Source organism: Schistocerca serialis, chromosome 3 (assembly GCF_023864345.2).
Source record: "Schistocerca serialis cubense isolate TAMUIC-IGC-003099 chromosome 3, iqSchSeri2.2, whole genome shotgun sequence".
Lineage (NCBI taxonomy): Eukaryota > Metazoa > Arthropoda > Insecta > Orthoptera > Acrididae > Schistocerca > Schistocerca serialis.
In genome coordinates, this window is record NC_064640.1 from 840,389,087 (window position 1) to 840,411,798 (window position 22,712).

Here is a 22,712-nt window from a genome sequence, read left to right on the forward strand (position 1 = left end):
CTGCATGTTGGACCAGGACTCGAATCTGGGACCTCTTGTCTTTTGCAGGTGAGTGCCCTGCCGACCAATCCATCTGACCCACCCTTGCAGTTTTACTTGCGACAGTACCTTATCTTCTACTTCTGAACTTTCTCCAGGGTACCTCCACGTGCGGGCTACCACGCAGTTTTAATGTGCCGGCAAGTTTCAAATCTGCGTGTACTCTGCTGCAGAGTGAAAAATTTGTTCCAGAAATAAGTGATACCATTTTGCAAAACTTAGTTACACAAATTTGAAGACCAAGTATTCGAGGAAGAGTGTGCAGTAATTCACGACACCTGGAGTTAGATTCAGATTTTGGATCTCGGCAGGCATATCTATTCTCTCCGAACTGTGAAAGCTTGGACTCGTGCGTGTCTCTCAGTAGTTTTCCAAACCTGACAAAACTCTATTAGTGAGAGAAAGGGAAGTTAACCACCAAAATGCATACATATGTGCTAATGAAAGTTGTCATAAATAAATAATCCATCAAAATATTAGAAAAATAATGATCTCCATACTTAACAACTTAACACCACTGGAGGAATAAATGACCTGTATTACCCATTAATAAGGTTGCCAGTGGCTCAGAAATGAACTCAATATGCAGCAACAAAAGTTTTTGATTACTTGCCCCGTAACATAAAAGTCTTACAGGTAACAGAGCAAGTTTTAAATCTAGCCTAAACTAATTTCCCCTGAACAACTCATTCACAGATGAATTTCTGTTGAACAACTGGTAGACTGTTAAAGAAAAAACTAGCTTTTAAGTGCAGTTGCATGACTAGGACTAAAAATCATTGCGTTCATTAATGTTCACAGTAATCATGTGTACATCTCGTATAAATTGACTCATTCAAAATTATTTGGATGAAAGAATCATTCAAGTGATCTGTGGAAGACATAGCTAACTAAGACGGAAGAATCGATTGTTTCTGAGGCATACGTGGGGAGTTGCGCAGTAGAGCTTTGCCTTCTCATCACAGTTACGTGTAGCATATCAATAGTTTTGGTTTTATCAGACATCTCAAAAATTTTATCAGAGGCAAATTTGATAGAGAAAACTAATATATTATGGGACAGTATTGCTGGCCAAAATGGACCTTCAGAAAGTGAAGTGTGTGTGGTGCTGGAACACACTACCTAGCTTCTGGAACTAATGGTTCCTCCATCAGGGAGGGAAGAGGGATAGGCTGGGGAAGGCTAAAGAGGGAATTCAGGTCACCCTAACATCCCAAGATGAGAAAATCCCACCTGTAGAAAGGATGAGGGAAGACAAAATGTGAAGGGGGAGGTATCATAGAGAATAGGGATATTGGTAAACAGTGTGCCAGAGGCGAATAGTAAATTGTTCTAGTGACGATACATGCGGCCACACAAATGGGGAAATCCCCTAACATAAGTGACTTTGACAGATGGCAGATTGTTTTGACCCAGCACATAGGAACAAGCATCTCGCAACTGGTAAAGGTGTTTGGTGGTTCACTTGCTACTTTCCTGTGCGTCTGTGGAAAGTGGTTGAAGGATGGTGAAGCCGTAATGCGATGAGATCTCATATGTCCACGCCTCTTTACAGGAAGTGGTTATCAGAGGCTTGCCTGCTCTGTAATGTGGGATAGGTGGCAGTCTGTTCCAAATTTGGAGATGGAGTATAGTGCTGGTGCAGGCACTGTTTCAGAATACACGATCCGGGGCACATAGTTGACATGGGGCTCCAAAGCAGGTGACACCCTTGTGTTCCCGACTGTTGTCAATCACAGTTGCAGTAGCCAAAGAGTCATGGAGACTGGGCTGTGGATCGATGGGAACATGTCGCCTGGTTGTACAAATCATGTTACACCAGATCTACGGTTGTGTTCATAGATGTCATCATCTGGGCAAATGATTGGTTGAAATGTGCACCGCGGCGTGGATGTGGGCTGGTGGGGGCAGTAAAGCCATTGTGATAGCTGTGAACTATGCCAACATTATTGTGGACCAGTTGTATCCCTTCATGCTCAACGTCTTCCCTGATGGTGATGACATTTTCTGTCAGGGAAACTGTCCATGTCTTACAGCCAGAATTGTACTTCTGTGGTTTAGGAGAATGACAGTGAAATCACATAGTGAGGCTACCAAATTCAACTGATCTTAATCTGACGAAGCCCATCTGCAGAGCATCTTAAATACATGATTTGTGTGGTGAAAGATGGTAACCCCAATTTGTGTAATGTTTGTTGTATTATGTTGATTGCGATAATGTGTGTCTTTCACACTTGAGATAATATGTGTCTTTCACAGCTGTATATTTGCATTTGAAATAAGCTGCAGAAAGAAAAATATTCTGATGTTGCTCATAACAGTTTAAGCATATCTGTCCATGCACATTTTTTTTTTGCAGTGCTTGTTCTTCATCAGTAAATGGTAACAAGTTTCACAACTATGTATCTACACTGTACATAAGATACTACTTTCATTTTTAACACCAATTTGGAGTTCCAGTTGTTTGTTTACTTTTATTTTTAGTATGCAAGATGGTAGCAAACAAAATTTTGTTGTAACATCTTTCAGTCTTCCGTGTTGTGTTTGTTTACATCTTTGTTGGTATTTTATTTGCACTTACTCTTGTAGGTAATGAGAAGCCAACAGTAATATCATAGTGTTTCCCATTCTTTTGATGCTCACCCATACATGTTGGCAGCTTTATGACATAGAAAACTAAATAAATAAAACTTGTATTGTCCTTTTTTGTCATTAATCAGTACCTGGAAGGACCAGGAAGAATTACTGTTATATTTTAATTCACAGATATGCTGAAATAGTTTCATCTTCTGTGTTTGGTTCCCCACCCCACCGTCACTTCTTGATGAAGTGCTTAAATCTTGAAGACAGTGACTTCCGCATTGTTTTGGCTGCAGCTGAAAAACTGAAGCCAGGAGTTTATTCATATATATTGAAGGTAAAATCTTTATACTATTTATGCAGAGAAATTTAACTAAAACATTGTATCATAAATGGAGGACTGTTACTATGACACATATGTAATGCTTTAATTACTGTACACTAAAATTTTGAAAATCATTCACAATTGTGAATATATAAAGCTATCAAAAACCCTTTCTGTGGACTGATCACTGAAGAATGTACACAACTTACAGTAGCTGATATATAGGTATCCCTAACAGTGGCAATTTTATCACTAAAACTAAGTTTAAGTCATGTAACACATAGTGTAGAACTAACAGGAGGCACCATAAATTAAGAAAATTCAGCTTCCAGATAGTAATTCAGGCCACTTCAGTGATGTCACAATGGTGTGGTAGACGAAGTACTTTTGGGTAAGAGGAAATGTATGCAGCACTGCAGCATTCATAAATGTTGTTTTGGATGCAGTAATAGTGAGTTAATCCTTGTAGTTCCAATAAGTGTGACCTCTGTTTTTGGTAAAAAGTGCTAGTCATGATATTAGCATGATGCCATTTACAGATGTTGTAACCACTTTGAAGGCAAAGAAAGATTTTGGTACTTCTGTGCCATAGCAAATGAGAGTTAAGGGTATTACATAAAACTCTTACTTTCGACTCTGGGTGTAAAATTTTGACTGCTCAAACATGAATATTAATGCAAGTGAGGATGAATTTGCTGAAATTGATTTCAAGTATCAGATATCCAGTGGTGGAGAAAACTCACGATTTTATTCTTCGAGTGACCGTTAATCACCAGTGAGTGGTGAAGAGCCAAAATTTGAAGTGACTCACAGCAGGTTGTGTTAGTAGGAACACAAGGAGTAGGAGTAGGTGTAGGAGTAGTTGACACAGCAAACAATCTGCTTCATTAATGCAGACTCAGCAGATTCTGTGTAGATTCCAGCAAATGCTATCCCCAATTAATTTTCCAGTGTGCTATTTAGGCAATAATTGTGCATCTCAAGTTTTTCAGTCATCAGATTTGATTATAAAACACTGACATCCAACTACTTCCATAGAAATTACTCCTCTCCTACCAGTAATTTCAAATATATTACTCATAAAAAAATAAGGTTTTGATCATCTAATGTAAACCTGGTCACATTGGATGTTTGCTAATTTTCCAGTTACTGCTGTTAATTTTTACATTCTACATCATATTCAGAATTACACACATGTTACTGAACAACTGACCCCGCAGCTAAATTTCAGGTTTTTGTGGATACTGCGAACAATGTTTTTCCTCCATCACTACACTGTACACCGACATCTGTGTGTTGAAGAAACTCTTGTTTGGTTGAAAGTACCCTTAAGTCATTCTTGCTTACTAGCACATCTCGTATGCCTCATTCTAAGAATACAAATTGTTCTGAGTCGCCTTTCATTAAAAAACCAGCCATAATAAATATGTTTTTGGCATTCACTAACAAAAGACATAATTTTGAGGAAACACCTCTTACTAAAAGGGTAAAAATATCAGTAAATACAACCTCAAAATGGCCATTTCCTGTCGAATACAAAAGTCATATAATTGGATATTTTTGTACCTGCTATGACACAAAGCAAAGTTTATTTCTGGAGCTCTAAACTATGAGCAAGACAAATTATTGGGAAATTATGCAATGATGAAGAAGGTATTAAACTCAAGTGAAAAATGTAAAAGATAATGAAAGGCTATTTACAATTTGTACAGAAACCAGATGGCAGTTATAAGAGTCGAGGGACATGAAAGGGAAGCAGTGGTTGGGAAGGGAGTAAGACAGGGTTGTAGCCTCTCCCCGATGTTGTTCAATCTGTATATTGAGCAAGCAGTAAAGGAAACAAAAGAAAAATTCGGGGTAGGCATTAAAATTCATGGAGAAGAAATAAAAACTTTGAGGTTCGCCGATGACATTGTAATTCTGTCAGAGACAGCAAAGGACTTGGAAGAGCAGTTGAATGGAATGGACAGTGTCTTGAAAGGAGGATATAAGATGAACATCAACAAAAGCTAAACAAGGATAATGGAATGTAGTCTAATTAAGTCGGGTGATGCTGAGGGAATTAGATTAGGAAATGAGGCACTTAAAGTAGTAAAGGAGTTTTGCTATTTGGGGAGCAAAATAACTGATGATGGTCGAAGTAGAGAGGATATAAAATGTAGGCTGGCAGTGGCAAGGAAAGCGTTTCTGAAGAAGAGAAATTTGTTAACATCCAGTATTGATTTGAGTGTCAGGAAGTCATTTCTGAAAGTATTCGTATGGAGTGTAGCCATGTATGGAAGTGAAACATGGACGATAAATAGTTTGGACAAGAAGAGAATAGAAGCTTTCGAAATGTGGTGCTACAGAAGAATGCTGAAAATTAGATGGGTAGATCACATAACTAATGAGGAGGTATTGAATAGGATTGGGGAGGAGAGAAGTTTGTGGCACAACTTGACCAGAAGAAGGGATCGGTTGGTAGGACATGTTCTGAGGCATCAAGGGATCACCAATTTAGTATTGGAGGGCAGCGTGGAGGGTAAAAATCGTAGAGGGAGACCAAGAGATGAATACACTAAGCAGATTCAGAAGGATGTAGGTTGCAGTAGGTACTGGGAGATGAAAAAGCTTGCACAGGACAGAGTAGCATGGAGAGCTGCATCAAACCAGTCCCAGGACTGAAGACCACAACAACAACAACAACAATGAATGTAACAATTTTACTTATCTGCCACTTTTTGAATGGAGGCAGTTTGTGGAAGCAGCATATACATTTCAAACATTTAGAAAATATAGTTTCTTAAATTTATCAATTGCCATATATTCTTGAGATTCACTGGAGAAACAGTTAGGACAGTAGCTATAATTAACTTATATGCCCTGATGTGCAAAATGTATGGACAAAAATAACTATCGCTTGTTTGTCACTGCCAAGTAAGAAGGAAGGAAGATTGGGTTTGATGTCCCATCGACATCTAGGTCATTAGAGACGGATCACAAGCTCGGATTGTGTCAAGGATGGGGAAGGAAATCATGCATGCCCTTTCAAAGGACCCATCCTAGTATTTGCCTGGAGTGATTTAGGTAAATCATAGAAAACCTCAATCTGGATGACCAGGCAGGGGTTTGAACCACCATCCTCCCAAATGCGAGTCCAGTGTGCTAACCACTGTGCCACCTCGCTGGGTGTCACTGCCAAGTAACATAGCTCAATGAAACTTGAACCGTACATAGAAAGAACTGCTACAGTATAGTACAGTAGGGAACTGAAAGAATTATGGAGTGAGATGAATGGTATGTGTTTTTGTCTCAGACAGTAGTTACTATAAAGTTCATGCTTCATGGGATTTAAATAAGGGGAACAAGCAGGCCAGTCCATTCACTGATTATCCTCTCATTCTAAGACTTCCTCCACCTCCACTGTTCAATGCTTGTGCACATAGTCCTCCACAAAAATGAAATCAGGGCCAAAAGTACCCCTGAAAAGACATGTGTGGGGAAGGATCACAATGTCATAACAACATCGCCCAATGATTGTAACGTGTTCAAAGATTTGGAGGACTGTACACCCATGCAACATTATTCCTCTCCACACGATGACAACTCGAGTACCAAAATGGTCATGTTTGACAGTGTTCCTGGGTGCATTACGTGTTCCCACATCTCGCTATGTAATGCACCTGGGAATATTGTCAGACATGATCCTTTTGGTGGTGCAGGTGATATGGTGTGAAGAGGCATAATGTTGCATAGGCATACTGGTCTCCAAATCTTTGAACACAATAGCACTGATAAACATTTTTGTGGTACTGTACTCCTTCCCAACGTGCATCTTTTCCAGGGTGCATTTCATTGGATGACAATGCGTGACCTCATCAAAGAGCACAGGTAGAGGAACTCTTCGAACAAGAATATATTCAACGAATGGACTTGCCTGCTCACTCCCCCTCCTTAAATCCCATCGAGCACATGTGGGAGATGTACTGAAGCCCAGTGACCATCCGAGACTTGTCAGCCATGCTGGTGGAGAAATGGAACACCCTACCACAAGAACTCCTTACCAACCTTGTGACCAGCATGGGAACACACTGCAGAGTGTGCGCTGCCATCTGTGGTTATCACACACCATATTAAGAATCATGTCCTGCCTTTTATATTGTGCAGGGGACCATCATAAATCACTGTGACTTCAGTTTAATTATTGTCTTTGAATAAAAATGCTACCTGTTCCTCTCATTGCATATTTCCTTCGGTTGCCTTCTGTACTTTACTGTACCAGTTCTTTCTATGTGTATATATAGACCAAGTGCCATCAAGCAATACTACTTGGCAGTGACACATCACACAAAAGTTACTTTCATTTATAAGTTTTGTATACTAACGTCAAAAGTGGCGGCGGCGGTGGTGGTGTATATGGTAGAGAGGAAAATAGCTTATGAAAATGCACCTATATAGTCCTCTTTCAACTTAATGCAATTTTGACCCGTGTTTTTTCCAGTGATTAGAGCCATCAATGAAATGTGATTCTGAAACATCCGCAAAATACATTTGCCATGCTTTTCATCAAACTCAAAAATATTCACTCAAAATAAAGATTTATATGAACTTTGCGATGTTGCAAGGCAGTTGGGATTGATGTCTGTAGCTGTGCAATGAAATTTAGTACTTTTTTGGCTTTGGTCACACATTAAGTTTTTTTTAGAGAGGTATTAAAATTTATTCATATGAATGGAGAGCTACTAGTCTAAAAGCTTTATAAACAAAACTGTAACCTTAAATTGAATTGCCTCTTCATGTACATCTTATTATGCAGCTAGTTTCCATGCAAAAACCAAATTTTGTTGATACCAATGCAGCCGAATTGCCAGACCAAGAAAGTTTCTCATTTGCCTAACATGCCTAGCACGAAAAGGTAATTGTGAACTGTTCTTGAGTAAGATTTCAAAATATTTTCAGAACCAAAGGGTAAGAGGAAGTACAATTTCTTCAGTTTTAGGTTAATTGAATTTCAGACTTACATTCTGTGGCCATCATGACAAGAGAAGTATGTTTGTGTTGAAATGCGAGGTGACTGATCCTAGGCTCATTGCTCTTGGAATTAACTGTAATTGAAGTTTGTCAGTGTGTAGATGGTTCTTGCAGTGGGACAGAACAGATGACATATCAGTAATGTATAACACAAAAATTAATGCACCAAATACTGTTACCATATTTACACAATTATATATGACAAGGTTCTTTTGCCAAATTCATCATTCGAAAAATATGGGAGTGGTCTTTAACTACTAATGCTGAGGTCAATGTTTTTATGTGGTGTGATAGATCAGTATAGAATTCATCTTACACTGACAAATGAAGCTTTGATGGTTGAGATCATGTGAAGATTTAGTTTGAAGAATTCGAGAAGGTCGTGTAGTCTCAAAAAATTGTATTCCTGTCACTGATGCAGTCAAAGGCAGTATCTGGTATGCCAGCGATTTGTTTTAATGTTCTACTATATCAAATACTGTAACTGGCTGGGAATCACCCATCCCACTGGCCACGGTTGTGCCTGTGCTGCGCAGGTCAAAGATTTTGAGAGGATGAGCTCCATGTTGCTGCATCAATGACGGTAGACTCTGTTCTAACCTTCTTGTGCTGCATAGACACAAATTTTTTTTTTTTTTTTTTTTTTTTTTTTTTTTTTTTTTTTTTTTTTAGGAAGGTGCCACAAAATAATAATACTTGGTAATTACCTCCAGTGTAACATCAATTTTATGAAATTATATCCAGCCATATTAATGTGACCATCTGTCAGAAGCCTGAATAACCACCTTTCGCAACACGGACAACTGTGAAACCTGTTGAAAGAAAGTCAGTGAAGTTCTGGAAGGTACCGATTGGGATGTGGAGCCATGCCATCTCCAGTGACGTGGCCAGCTGCGCTAGGTTTCTCTGTTGTGGATCTGTGACACGTACAGCCCGATCGAGGTGGTCCCATAGATTCTCAGTTGGATTTAAATCTGGAGTGTTTAGTGCTCAGGGTGTTATGGTAAGCTCATCCTTGTACTCTTTGAACCATTCAGGTACACTGCGAGCTGTGTAACACGTTGAACTGTCCTGTTGGTTACATTTGCTGTACAGTCATTGAGGAAACACTGTTGATAGCCTGCTGTTCCTCTGGGTGGTCAGTTGGTAAACAGTTGCATTTCTGTTCGCCTGTACGTATCTCCACAGCCACCGTTCTCCCCAGTCATCTATGGCCTGGTTTTGGATAGCACTGTTTTACCACGCACAGTATACTTTAGCCATGGCAGCAGAAGAACAGTTTACAAATCTAGCTGTTTCAAAAAACGCTTCATATCAGCGAAGCACTTTTTTAATTTTAATTAGTTGCAATATGTTAAAAATAAAATTTCCTGAAGGAACCTCTTTAAGAAAAATGGGAGGGGTGTATCTTATACTCAGGTAAATATGATAATTAAGAAAAAGAGTTTTTGTTGTAAGTTGTTGTTATGGAATGGAATCAGTGTTCATACTAGAAAGAAAAGGAGAACACTATCATTGAGAATGCAGTCATCTTTAAACAGAACTAGAAACATACTGTGGACAAATAAAAATAGAAAAATTGCTAGTTCAGAGGTAGATTTGTGGTAGAAAGCTACTGGTATTTGAGAACTTATTAAAAACAAAATGGTGCACTTAAAGATTCTGAAATGGGAATTCAGCACTCTTTTTGGAAACATTTTTCTTTGTGGTATTATTCTTTTACACCTGTACTAATAACAGGAAGCTAAATTATACTTTCTATTTTACAGCCACTGCAACTGCCGAGAGAGGATACACGGAGCCAGATGCAACAGATATGGCTACAGGAAGTTCCTTTTGTTGAAACACATCCCCATGACTCCTAAACCTTGTTATTTGTTACAGTAAACTTGTGTAAAACTTTGGCTTTCAATTTATAAATTCGTAGAGTTCACTGTAGCATTATTTGCCTGGCTGTGAGGAATATTTGGTTGATTGTCATGTTATGAAAGCTCAGAATTATTTTAAATGTTAACATTGTTCTGTTGTTGTGTATCTTTGAATAAGATTATTGTATTTTAGAGGTTTAAGACAAAGAAATGTTCAAAATATTTTTAATTGAGACAATACTACATATAACATTTCAATGAAAAAACTGAAAATGAAAACAAATTATTATTTTGTAATGCAGTAAGTAATTAGTAGTAGTGTGGAAAAGGCAGATTGTTACTCCCCACATCAAGGTGGCATTGAGTCACATACAGGCACAGCGAAAAATAATACTGTAAATATTTAAGTTGGTGGACAAAATCCGTCCTCAGAAGTAGAACACACACACACACACACACACACACACACACACACACACACACACACATATATACACACGTCAACTGCCTCCAGGTGCTAAGATCCAACTGTGACTGCATCTGATGTGAGCAGCAGTGCACTGTGTTGGATGGTACAGGTAAGAAGGAGGTATGTAATTGGATGTGCACTGGATAGCAGAATAGGAGTGAGGGAGGGAAGAAGGTAGTGCTGCCTTTGTGGATGTGCAGAGGCGTGCTAGGGACGGGATACGGCTGCTAGGTGCAGCATCAGGAAGCTGTGCTGAAAGGGGCAGAAGTACAGCATAATAAAGGACTTGTAGGCACACTGGCATGAAGGTGCTGTGGGAGCAGAGTACATTTTGCCAAGTGTGTGTAAGTTGTTGTTGTTGTTGTTGTTGTTGTTGTTGTTTTTATTGTTGTGGGTAAGTGCCATTTCTGAGGAAAGACATTGTCAAGAAGCTTATATATTTCTAGTATTCTTTTTATTGTACCTGTCTGCAATTCAATACTTCCTTTATGTGTTAAGTAGCAATCTCATCCTTTCTACACTGTTGTTATCCCCTCCTGGACTTTCTGCAATCAGAAATTAATTTTAGCTCCAGTTAGCAGTTGTTGTTGTTGTTGTCGTCATCATTGTTGTTGCTGTTGTTCTCGTTTGTGTTTGTAAAATAGTCTTTTTTTTAAAAAAAAAAAATGTAGTAGTGTATGTGTGTTAAATGAAATATTCCAACTGTGATTCTCTAGTGTTTTGTAAATTAAAAAGTGCTCAGAAAATTTACTGAAATTATATAATCCAATTAAAAATAAATTTATCTATACAGAAATAGTCATTTCATCTTTTCAGTCCCATAAAAAGTGTCTTTACTGAACTCTGTGATGATATAACGAAATCTCTACTTGAAGTGCTATAGGTATGGTAATGCACGCTCACTGCCCCTTCCTCCAGGTGCTTTGGTTGTGTTTACATGTGCCACCACACTGCTAATCCCTTTGTGTTCCAGGCATTTTAAGTTGGGGTGACAGATACCATAGTGCTCTTGATGTATTAATGCGATGAGTCACAGTTCTTCTGCTGTGGTTTTGTGTTGCTATTTTCATGTAAGTTTTTTGTCTTAAGGTTCAGTTTTGCAAATAAATCTTGAAGATTCTCACTAAAAGCAACGTGAGAATTTTCTTTTCATTGGCGATGATAGTGATGAGTCTTGGACAGGCTCTCGAGGGAACAATCATAAGCCGTGTACCTCTGTATGTGTCGACAAGAGATAGAAGTCCTTCAGTGTGTGTGTGTGTGTGTGTGTGTGTGTGTGTGTGTGTGTGTTTTCATAGGTGTGCGTGCGCATGTGCATGAAGCATCTGAAAGAGAGATTGAATTTTATGAGGAGGCTGCAAGAAAAGTGGTTTTAGTTCATTTACGCATGTGTTGAACAATTCAGCTTCAGAATGCAAGTGTGGATTAGAGAAAGTTTCTAACATCTCCTCATTTTTGCTGGTTAGTTGTAACAGACGATGTGATGAAGTCTATAGCAGTTCAAATAAATAGATTTTGTTTATACAGAAAGATAAATATGCCAGAATCAGTACATTTTTGATTGTCAGTGTGGAAAGAAATGGAATTTGAGGAACTGTATTCTGCCTTTTGTTATTTGTCTACATATGGCTCACGTGGAAAACTGAAAATTAATGACTGCTATTGGTCCAGAGACAAATTATGTCGAGAGACTTTTACTGTTAATTCTGAAAATTCTTTACTTTAGTGACAATGCTGGTCGTAATGAAGGAAAAAAGTTGTACAAAATTGGAAACATTGCTGATAAAATTAATAGAACATTTCAAAAGGGCATTTCAGCCATATCAAAATCCCTGCCTATTGTTGTTCAAAGGCTGATTATTTTTCAAACAGTATAGGCCATCCAAACTATGTAGGTTTGGAATAAAAACCTTTATGCTGTGCTGCATTGACATAAACATATTGTTTTTCAAAGGTTGATTATCTTTCAAATAGTATAGTTCATCCAAACAATGTGGGTTTGGAATAAAAATGTTTATGCTGTGTGACTGTTAGGCTGGTTTCAATAACAAAGCCATATTTGGAATGGGAACACACTTCATGTTGGCAATTGATATTTGAGCACAGACCTATTCCTCAGGTTTCTAATCATGGAAAAACTGCATGTGGTACCGTTCATAGAAATAGTTGTAATGTGCCAAAACTGCAGGACAAACAAAAATGAGGAGAAAACCAGTTTATGTCTATTGACATAATGCTTGATATGAAGTGGAATCACATTAGAGAAGTGGAGATACTCACCACCTATAACATCAAAGAAATCACTGATGTGGGAAAGACTGACAGGAACACTATTAAAAGATCAAGAAACCACGATATGTTGTATATTGCAACTCAATAGTGAGAACTGTTAACTGCATTGATACACTACTGAGTTTAATCAACTCAGAACAAAAGCCTGTGTAGTAGTACAGAATATTCTTTTCCACATACCGGACCTGTGCTGTTTCTATGTTCATGTTATCCACAGATTAAACAGACAGAGGTGGTGCAGTGGTTAGCACACTGGACTCTTATTCAGGACGACGACTGTTCAATCCCATGTCCGGCCATCCTGATTTAGGTTTTCCGTGATTTCCCTAAATCGCCCCAAGCAAATGCTGGGATGGTTCCTTTGACAGGGCACAGCCTTCTTTCTTCCATAATCCAATGAGATCGATGACCTCACTGTTTGGTCTATTCTTCCAAATCAACCCAACCCTTCACAGATTAGTAACAGAGCTAAATATGCCAATTGCAGAGTTTTATCTGTATGGTAAGAGAATTTGTTGAATCTTATACCACAGAATGGAGAAAAGCTGCCAGAGGAAGGTGCTCAGATGACGAGAACCCTTTATGAGTTAATGGGAGGCATTTTCCAAATACTATTGATAGCCAGAACTGAAAGAAAGGTAAGTCAATGGGCAGACTTACAGTTTGCTCTAGAGAAGTGCCCCAAAAACCCAGGTATGACAGTAGAACATGCAATATACCAGTATATACTGTGCCATTTTTAGGCTTAAATAAAAAAATCATTAACCATTGGTGATTAAATTACGTTGCTACCTCTCTAAAACTGTCAAACACAAAATAAAAACAATTTTTTTAACTTCATCAATACTAGTCCCGGACCTGGACACAAAGAAGGATGGAAAATATGTACAGGAAATTTTAAAAGATAGTTGAACAATTAGATAAAATGACTTTGAGACTTTTATATATACGAATTACTGTGCTGACAAACTAACAAAATTCATAGATTTAATATGTTATACCTATTTAGTACCTGAAGTGAAAAATTAAAAACACAACACACATTGAGCAAATGAAACAAAATTATACATAAACATCTATCTCCAATACGCAATTTTCATTCAGAAACCAACAAAAATAATTCAGATATCAGGATTGTTTGATCTTGAAAGTTCCGTAGGGAAATTTTATTTGGTTTATGTGCTCAAAATAATACGGTGGTAAACTCTCAAAGAATTTTATGGTGCATAGACATCTTGCCTTGAACGCTGTTATTGTGCTAGTACAGACACACAGGAATGCTTGGATAGTTCAGATTCTGCATGTGTTTTATTTCATAAGATATCTACGAGAAACTAAAAGTCATTACAAAAATGGAAATTTCTGGCTGCAGCAATACAGAGAATAAAGGAAAGGCAACCTCTCACCAATAGCAGATTGAGTGTGGAGCACAGAAACACACAACAGAAAATAGCATTCACACTAGCTTTTGAACACTAGCTCTTTTTCTAGAATATACACACAACCACACAGATACCCAAATGTACACTCCCATGGCCTCAGCAAGACTAAACTGAAAATTAAACATCATTGTGTCAAGGAAAGCTCAGTTGCAGTCAACCATTACCTTGTCTTGCTGTATGGGAAACCTCAGGGGAGATAAGTTTGGGTCCCGAAGAAACATGAAGTCATGCAAGGCAATACTTGACCTTTTGAAGTACCTTGGAAGATAAACTGAAGAAAGGGTACATACATTTTATAGCATTTGTAGATTTATGGTGAGGTTTTTGAACCAAATAAAATTGACAAAGCTGTGCACAAGGTTAAGTTTGTTGTATATTTAAAAGTAAATTTTTGATTATATGGGAAACATAGTACTGTGAATAGACAACTATTCAGAGTACAGTCAGTTATGGAATATTTGAGTTGCAGATTCACGTTAATTTATACGCAACAAAAGGACATAACTAGTGACAAATCCCTGTTGCTCTTTGAAGCATACCTTAGATGGAAGCATTTTACCCCTTTATAACTTAACAGATTTGGCATGAACACTTCTTTATTGTATGAAAGCTGTTCCTGACATATATATGGAACTTTATTTTTTACATTGGAAAAGATATTTTAGCATCTGAACTGGTGTACACTACACTGTTGGCACAGGCACTTCAAAGGCCAAAGGTGGCTTGTTGAAGATAGGGGAACAGAGCCTTGTGAATAGAACTGAGAAGCAGAAAATCCAAATCCTTGCACAGACATGCATGGGAGTAACTCAGCACATGCCCAGCCTTCGGCTGAGCACTAGACAACAATAGGAGATGCAAGGTGAGGTCTGTGGTAATTGAACCCAGTATAAGCGCCGACCTCTTCAGCAGGTAAACATCTTCGTCAGCAGGTCTGCACATACTATGCACCACATGTACCCTCCATGGCAGGTTTACACACTATTCTGTGGCACAACCCAGGCCAGCTCCTCTGCTTCCACTGCGATGTACAGTGGTGGCGAGACTAAAGCGACAAATGATGTCAGTTGTTATACTGATAAGAAAATAAATTCTTGAATTGCTTTGGAGCTTGCTTATGATTTGTTCAGACAGGATTACTTCATTTACCTTGACAACTGCAACTTTAGTCCAGATTTGGTTGACAAACTAACAAATAAGAATACAGACCTTGTCGGCACTTGCAACAAAACGGAAAGTAGCTGTCTGACTTCATGAGCAATGAAGAACTGAAGAAACAACAATGTATTAACTGCACAGAAAGAGCAGATGTTTGTGACATGGAATGACTAGAGATACGTGGCAATGGTAAGCATGTTCTGTAACAATGTGTTGTATTAACCAATAAGTTTGGTGCCCAACATAAAGGGAGCAGTATGTGAACTCCTACCACAGAAAGTAGTTCTCGTATTGATGTGGCGTGCTTGCACAGTGCAACTGTCTGGCCAATGGGCAAGGTATAACTACAAAAAATAATTTTTACAATGCAGTGAGAAGTTTTGTGGTTTGCTTCTGTTGGTGATGGTCCATTCTTCTAATTTTTATAATTTGATGGTTCATCATCAGATTTGAAAGATTAACAGTTGGCCAACTGTCACAACTGTCAAATCTGATAAAATGTAAAATTACAAGGCAGGACCATTAACAACTGGAGTAAACCACACAGCAGTTTATAGCATAAGAGTCCTAAAACTTGCCACGTTACAATATAATATAACACAATACAGAGTGACAACGACCAGCAACATGGTCTTAAGGTGGCAGTCTAGCTGAAAAAGATACATCACAATAAATACATCATTAAATTACTATAGCAGCAATCTGTATTTTATTCAACAATGAGAAATAATTGTGTATTAAATAAATGTACACAATAAACACTCGGCTGTAGTTTGATGAGAAGGTGTGCCACTGATATAAAAGTTCTGAACATGAGTCTAACCTAACTCAGTGAATGATGGCTAACTTACTTAACAGTTTTTCAGACTGGACTACTGTTGCTGACAGTTTCTAGTTCAGACTCTTAACATATACATGCTGCAACACTCGGCAATGATAGCAGGAACTGCAACTGCTGCTTAATTGTGACAGCTATTCAGATTCTGTGACAACTGACTGAATTACACTGCGTGCCTGTCCAAATCTGTGGCTAGTGGAAGAATCTTCATCTGCAAACTATTTGGTGAATAAAGGAAGTAGTTCCTGGTATTAGCAACTTCTATGGCGGTAGACACAACTATTGATAGATGGACCGAATTATTCGTAAGTTGTTTGGCAAAAGCATAATAAGATTTCTGTTATGTGCACCATCTATGTGGTAACTGATCGTAGCTATGTGACACCATGCTGAAGACTTTCCTCGCATGTGTTGACCTCTGTGTACTGTATGTGATGGCTTACACAGTGCATTGCAGTGAGGAAAATTATTTATATACACACATAAAAAAAGAAAGTTTTGCATCACCCTGATTCCCAGACCTTCTGAAGACAAGACGTTGACTGTGGATACTGTATCACACACACAGAGGCCCTTTGACTGTTCAGAGATGTTACTAAACCTGCCCAAAGACTAAAAACCAAGCATTAGCAGCACCTATTAGACATAGGGGACCCGACAGCTGATCAGTTCCAGTCATTCCACCAGGGAGGAAGTACACGGCTTGTTAGTCCAACCATGCCTAGACGGTCAATACTGCAGTTCGATTGGATCCGTAACTGTGCCAGGAAGGGCTCTCAACAAAGGAAGTGTCCCGGCATCTCAGAGTGAACCAAAGTGATGTTGTTCAGACATGGAGAAGATACAGAGAGACAGGAACTGTCAATGACATGCCTTGCTCAGGCCGACCAAGGGTTACTACAGTGGTGGACGACCACTACCTACAGATTATGGCCTGGAGGAACCCTGACAGCAACACCACCATGTTGAATAATGCAATTTGTGCAGCCACAGGACATTGTGTTATGACTCAAACTATGCGCAATAGGCTGCATGGTGTGCAACTTAGCTCCCGACATCCATGGCGAGGTCTATCTTTGCAACCACGACACCATGCAGCGTGGTACAGGTGGGCCCAACAACATGCCGAATGGACTGCTCAGGACTGGAATCACATTCTCTTCACCAATGAATGTTGCATATGCCTTCAACCAGACAATCGTCACAGACATGTTTGGAGGCAACCTCGCCAGGCTGAAGGCCTTAGACACACTGTACGGGGAGTCCAGTAAGGTGGAGGTTCCCTGTTGTTTTGGGGTGGCATTATGTGGGGCTGATGTACCCCACTGGTGGTGATGGAAGGCGCCGTAACGGCTGTATGATACGTGAATGCCATCCTCTGACCGATACTGCAACCATATCGGCAGCATATTGGCGAGGTATTCGCCTTGATGGACGACAATTCGTGCCCCATCGTGCACATCTTGTGAATGACTTCCTTCAGGATAATGAAATCACTTGACTAGAGTGGCCAGCATGTTCTCCAGACATGAACCCTGTCGAACATGGCTGGGATAGATTGAGAAGGCTTGTTTATAGACGACGTGACCCACCAACCACTCTGAGGGATCTACACCGAATCGCCGTTGAAGAGTGGGACAATCTGGACCATCAGTGCCTTGATGAACTTGTGGATATTATGCCACGACGCATACAGGCAGGCATCAATGCAAGAGGAGATGCTACTGGGTATTAGAGGTACCAATGTGAACAGCAATCTGGATCACCATCTCAGAAGGTCTCACTGTATGGTGGTACAATATGCAATGTGTGGTTTTCATGAGCAATAAAAAGGGCAGAAATGATCTTTATGTTGATCTCTATTCCAATTTTCTTACACGCTCCAGAACTCTCAGAGCCAAGGTGATGCAAAACTTTTTTTGGTGTGTGTGTGTAACTTTCATGGAGAACTATTTATTACTCTCTTGGTTACAAACTTTAGTGCTGAACTGTAAAAAAAATTAATCAACAAACTGTAAAGATAAAACACTAAGTTGCCAACAGGCCCAATTAAAGGACACTTATGCACAAGCTTTCAGCCACAGCCTTTGTTGGAAAAAGAGAAACATACATTATTCATTTACAGGTGCAAGCACACATCATGCACACGACCATCAACTCCAGCAGCTTTGGCTAGAAACTGCAGCAGCTGTCTGGAGGGGCACAGAAAGGGAAGGAGAAAGGGAAAGTATAGCAGTGTACAGATGGGGGAAGAGAGGCGCACTGTGTGGTGGAGTGTGTAGAGACTAGAATGCGAACAGGTGCAGTATCAGTAGGTTGTGGGGCATTGCTGAGGTGGGGAAAAACGGAGCAAAAAAGGAGAGGACCTGGGAAAGATGGGCAGGTGCATTGGTAGAGGGTGGCAAACAAAGAAGGTAGCAGATGGGAATGGGGAGGAGGTGATAGGACAGAGGGAAAGGAAACAGTTGGGAGGAGGATGTGGGGACAGTACGTTACCGTAGGTTGAGGCCGGGATGATTACAGGAGTGGAGAATGTGTTGTAAGGATAAATTCCATCAGTGCAGTTCAGAAAAGCTGGTGGTGGAGGGGAGGATCCAGATGGATAGGGCAGTGAAGCTATGTTCAGCTGCATGTTGTGCCACAGGGTGGCCTACTTTGCTCTTGGCCAGTTTGGTGGTGGCTGTTCATCATAGTGGACATACCACTTGATAGACATACCAACCAGCTGTGCAGTGATTGCAGCAGAGCTGGTAAATAACATGGCTGCTTTCACAGGTGGTCTGTTCATTGATGGGATAGGATATACCTGTGACAGCACTGGAACAGGAAGTGCTGGTTTGGTGGATTGGGCAGGTGTTGTACCTGGGTCTTCCGCAGGGGCATGATCCTTGTGCCAAGGGGTTGGTTTGGGAATGGTATAGGGATGGACTAGGATGTAGTGGAGGTTGGGTGCGTGACAGAACACCATTTTAGGAGGGGTGGGAAGGATCTTGGGTAGGATGTTCCTCATTTCAGGGCACCATGATAGGTAATCAAAACCCTGGAAAAGGATTTGGATCAGTTCCAGTCTGGGGTGGTATTGGGTGACAGATGGGGCACTCCTTTGTGACTGGTTCTTGGGGGTGGTGGGGGGATGACATATGAGATCTGTTTGCGGACTAGGGCTGGGGATATTGCTTGTCTGTGAAGGCCATGATGAGGCCCTCAGCATACTGGGCAAGGGAGTTCTTGTCACTGCAGATACACCGTCCTCACGTGGCCAGGCTGTATGGCAGGGATTTTTTGGTGTGAGAGGAATGACAACTATAGAAATGCTGCTGTGGTTGGTGGTTTTAATCTGGACAGAAGTGCGAATGGAGCCATCAGAGAGAAGGTCAACGTCTAGGGAGATGGCATGCTGGTTTGAGGCGACCCACATGAAGCGGATGGTAGATAAAGTATTGATGTGAAGGAATGAAGGTAGGGTGTCTTGGTCCTGAGTCCAGATCATGAAGATATAATCAGTGAACCTGAACCAGTCTAGTGGCTTGGCATTTTGGGAAGCTAGGAAAGTTTCCTCTAGATGGCCCATAAACAGTTTGGCATAGGAGGGTACCATGCAGATGCCCACAGCTGTGCCATGGATTTGCATACCATCCTCTCAAGGGAGAAATAGTTTGGGTTAGAATAAAGTTAATAAGGTTTACAAGGAATGAGGTTGTGGGTTTAGAATCTGAAGGATGTTGAGAAAGGTAGTGTTCAGCAGCGGTTTAAGATCCTGGACATGAGGGATGTTGGTGTATAGGAAGGTGGCGTCAACAGTGACAAGTAGGGATTCAGGAGGTAAAGAGTGTGGATAGTGGAGAGTCGGTGAAGGAAGTGGTTGGTATCTTTGATGTGAGAGGCTGGATTACGGGCAACCGGTTGGAGCTATTGGTCAAAGGGAGCCGAAATTCTTTCAGTGGGGGCACAGTCACCAGCCACAATGGGGCATCCAGGGTTCTTTGGTTTGTGTATTTTGGGGGAGCACGTAGAAGGTGGCTGTTTGGGTGTCACAGAGCTGAGAGAGAGAGTCAGGGGAGAGGTTCAGGGAAGGGCCTAAGGGATCGGAGGTTGTGTGGGAATTCTGGGAAGGGATCATTCTGACAGGTTACATAGGTAAAGCAGTCAGATAATTGGTGGGGGCCATCCACCAAACTGTCACTGTAATTCATAATCTTTCTCTGCGGATAGGATGATTAGGTCAGGATTAATTTTGAGGTTGTGTGTGGCTAATCTTTCTTCTGCTAAGGTTGATGTTATGAGGAAGGGACCTGGGGAAGGATTGTGAGGCTAAGTTGGAGGTAAGGAATTCCTGGAAGGTGATCAGCACATGATTATGTGGGGGGGGGGGGGGGGGAGAATCATGGTTGGATGATGGTATGAACTGGGAGTGGCAGGGTTTAGTGTTGGAATTAGGTTGACTTCAGCTGCAGAGATTGGCAGCAAAGAAGTGTTTCCATTGCAGGGATCACGAGAAGAAGAATAGGTCTTCGACAAGTCCAGTATGATTACGTTTGGGGCTAAAGACATGCCCTTTGGATAGGACTGAAACCTCTGTGGAGCTGAGTGTTTTGGTAGAAAGTTTAACAACAGTGATATGGGAATATTTTGGCTCTGGATTTTGTGGAGTGTTGGTAGGGAGTTTTGGAGATGTGGTAAGTTGAAAAGGTCAGCTAGGCAGGGTTTAGGTGCTATGAGGTGTGGACAAGGAGGAACACTGTGGGTAGGATAGGAATTGGAAAGTGGTGCCCCAAGATGGCAGTAGGATGTCAGCAGGTGGGAGAGCAAGGGATTCATCTGGGGAGCCATCTGGATCCTTCCCTCCACAACCAACTTTTCTGAACTGTGCAGATAGGAGTTTTCCTTACAACACATTCTCTGCTCCCATAATGATCCCAGCCTTAACCTACAGTAACATACTGTTCCCCATGTCCTGCTCCTGACAATCTCCACTCCCTGTGTCTTATAACCTCCTCCCCATTCTTGTCTTCCATCCTCTTTGTTTAACACCCTCTGCCAACACACCCACCTGTCTTACAATGCTCTCCTTTTTCGCTGTTTTCCCCACCTCTTTGTCCCACAAAGGCTCCTCCACACAGTGCTCCTCTCTTCCTCCACCCATACACTTCTATCTTTTTCCTTTCCCCTTCCGTGCCCCCTCCAGATTGCTGTTTCCATCCCAAGTTACAGTTGCTTTCTGGCCTAAGCAGCCAGAGTTGTGGTCACGTGTGCGTGAAGTGTGCTTGCTTGTGTGAATGAACGGTGTTTCTCTGTTTCCAACATAGGCTGAGGCTGAAAGCTTATCTGTTAAGTGTCTGTTAATTGTGCCTGTCTACAACTTAGCGTGTTATCTTTATGGTAAGTAGCAATCTGTGTTTTACTGCATTATTAATATTCCTACCTGGCATTCCCATTGTTTTTTTTTTATTTAATCAACAAACTTGCATTTTCCATGAACACACAAAACTACTGCCCAGTATTTGGATTCTTTGGCATGTCACCAGTCTCATCAACAGGGGAAACCCTTAAACACCATCTGAATCACACATTCGGTCAGCCTGACAATCATCCCAACTCGGATGCTGAGTAATCACTTGACCAGGGTTACATGAATTCAGATTGTGTTGTAGTCCTGGTATCTTTGTGGTTATCACCTTCTCAGCATACATCTAGGTCTCATTAGTTTTAATTCAATGTGACTCAATGGGGACCTAAATTCTTGGCCTTCAGCTTTAGTGTTGGTCCAGTCCGTGTTCATTTTATTGCCACCAGGACACCAACTGTTGGTTGACAATAACTTGATTTTTCTTCATGCACCGTGCTGATCTGTAGCTTAGCATCTTCCTTCCATTTACTGCATCCCTATTCAAATTCATTAATAAGTTAATCATCTAATAATTTTGTAATGTCAAAATCAGTCTGTGTGCATCTTAACTCCTATCAGAAGTTCAAATTGTGTTTTCCCAATACTTCTGTTGTGTGTTAAACTCGTGGCACACTGAACTGATGGTACCACTTTGTACCATTCATTAGTGCTATCAATACAAAGCTTAACAATGATTTTAACCAACGTAAAATTGATCCTCTCAATCTGACTGTTGGCTCTAGGCAGTTCTGTTATTAAAATGTGTTCAGTTCCTTCTATAATACCAGTACTCCTTGAAGTCTTGAGAAGTAAAGCAAGTCCCTCTATCAGTAATTGCTTGGACTGGATTTCTCAAATTAGTTTCCTGCAATTCCATCTTACTAACTGCTTCTGTTGATTCTATAGACTTTACAGGATACAGCCAGGTCAACTTGGTAAACGCATCAATAATACTTAAAATGTAATGGTATCCTTTGTGCGTTGATTGAAGTTGACCAGTATGATCCAAGTGATAAATTTATAATGGCTCACTTTCTTTGAATAAGGGAGGAAGGAAGCTTTCCTGATTTCTTATTCACAATTAAACATTTTACAAAATTTTAGATCACTCTTTTCACTTTGTAAGTCAAATTTGGTATATAATAATCTTGTTTTACTCCCTCCTCATTTCACTTAAGTGCATAATGACCTTTCTCACACAAGCTTGATGATTTCAGGTTGCATAGTGCATGGAACCATCAAAGTCTCTCTTCCATTACAGAACCTGAACAGAATTCAATATCTCATTAAAAATTTTTCATAGAG

The 22,712-nt window shown here is 40.3% G+C and overlaps 1 protein-coding gene and 1 long non-coding RNA gene across 4 annotated transcripts in view; one reads left to right on the forward strand and one right to left on the reverse strand.

The window, feature by feature from the left end:
* LOC126470902 (guanine nucleotide exchange factor C9orf72-like) overlaps window positions 1–11,049 on the forward strand; it is an 89,517-nt gene extending 78,468 nt beyond the window's left edge. Inside the window, exons 6-7 of one of the 2 annotated variants that reach the window (XM_050098933.1) lie at window positions 2,806–2,956; window positions 9,724–11,049. In XM_050098933.1, the coding sequence (XP_049954890.1) occupies window positions 2,806–2,956; window positions 9,724–9,819 (247 nt within the window). In that variant the 3' untranslated portion in view covers window positions 9,820–11,049. The remainder of the gene's footprint in view (window positions 1–2,805; window positions 2,957–9,723) is intronic. The other variant, XM_050098931.1, reaches the window with a different exon arrangement.
* LOC126470903 (uncharacterized) overlaps window positions 1–22,712 on the reverse strand; it is an 86,519-nt gene that overhangs the window by 37,721 nt on the left and 26,086 nt on the right. Inside the window, exon 3 of one of the 2 annotated variants that reach the window (XR_007586277.1) lies at window positions 2,494–2,923. The exons of the other annotated variant lie outside the window; for it this stretch is intronic. This is a non-coding gene — a long non-coding RNA (uncharacterized LOC126470903). Of the gene's footprint in view, window positions 1–2,493; window positions 2,924–22,712 lie in introns of those variants that run through there. 2 annotated transcript variants of the gene reach the window in all.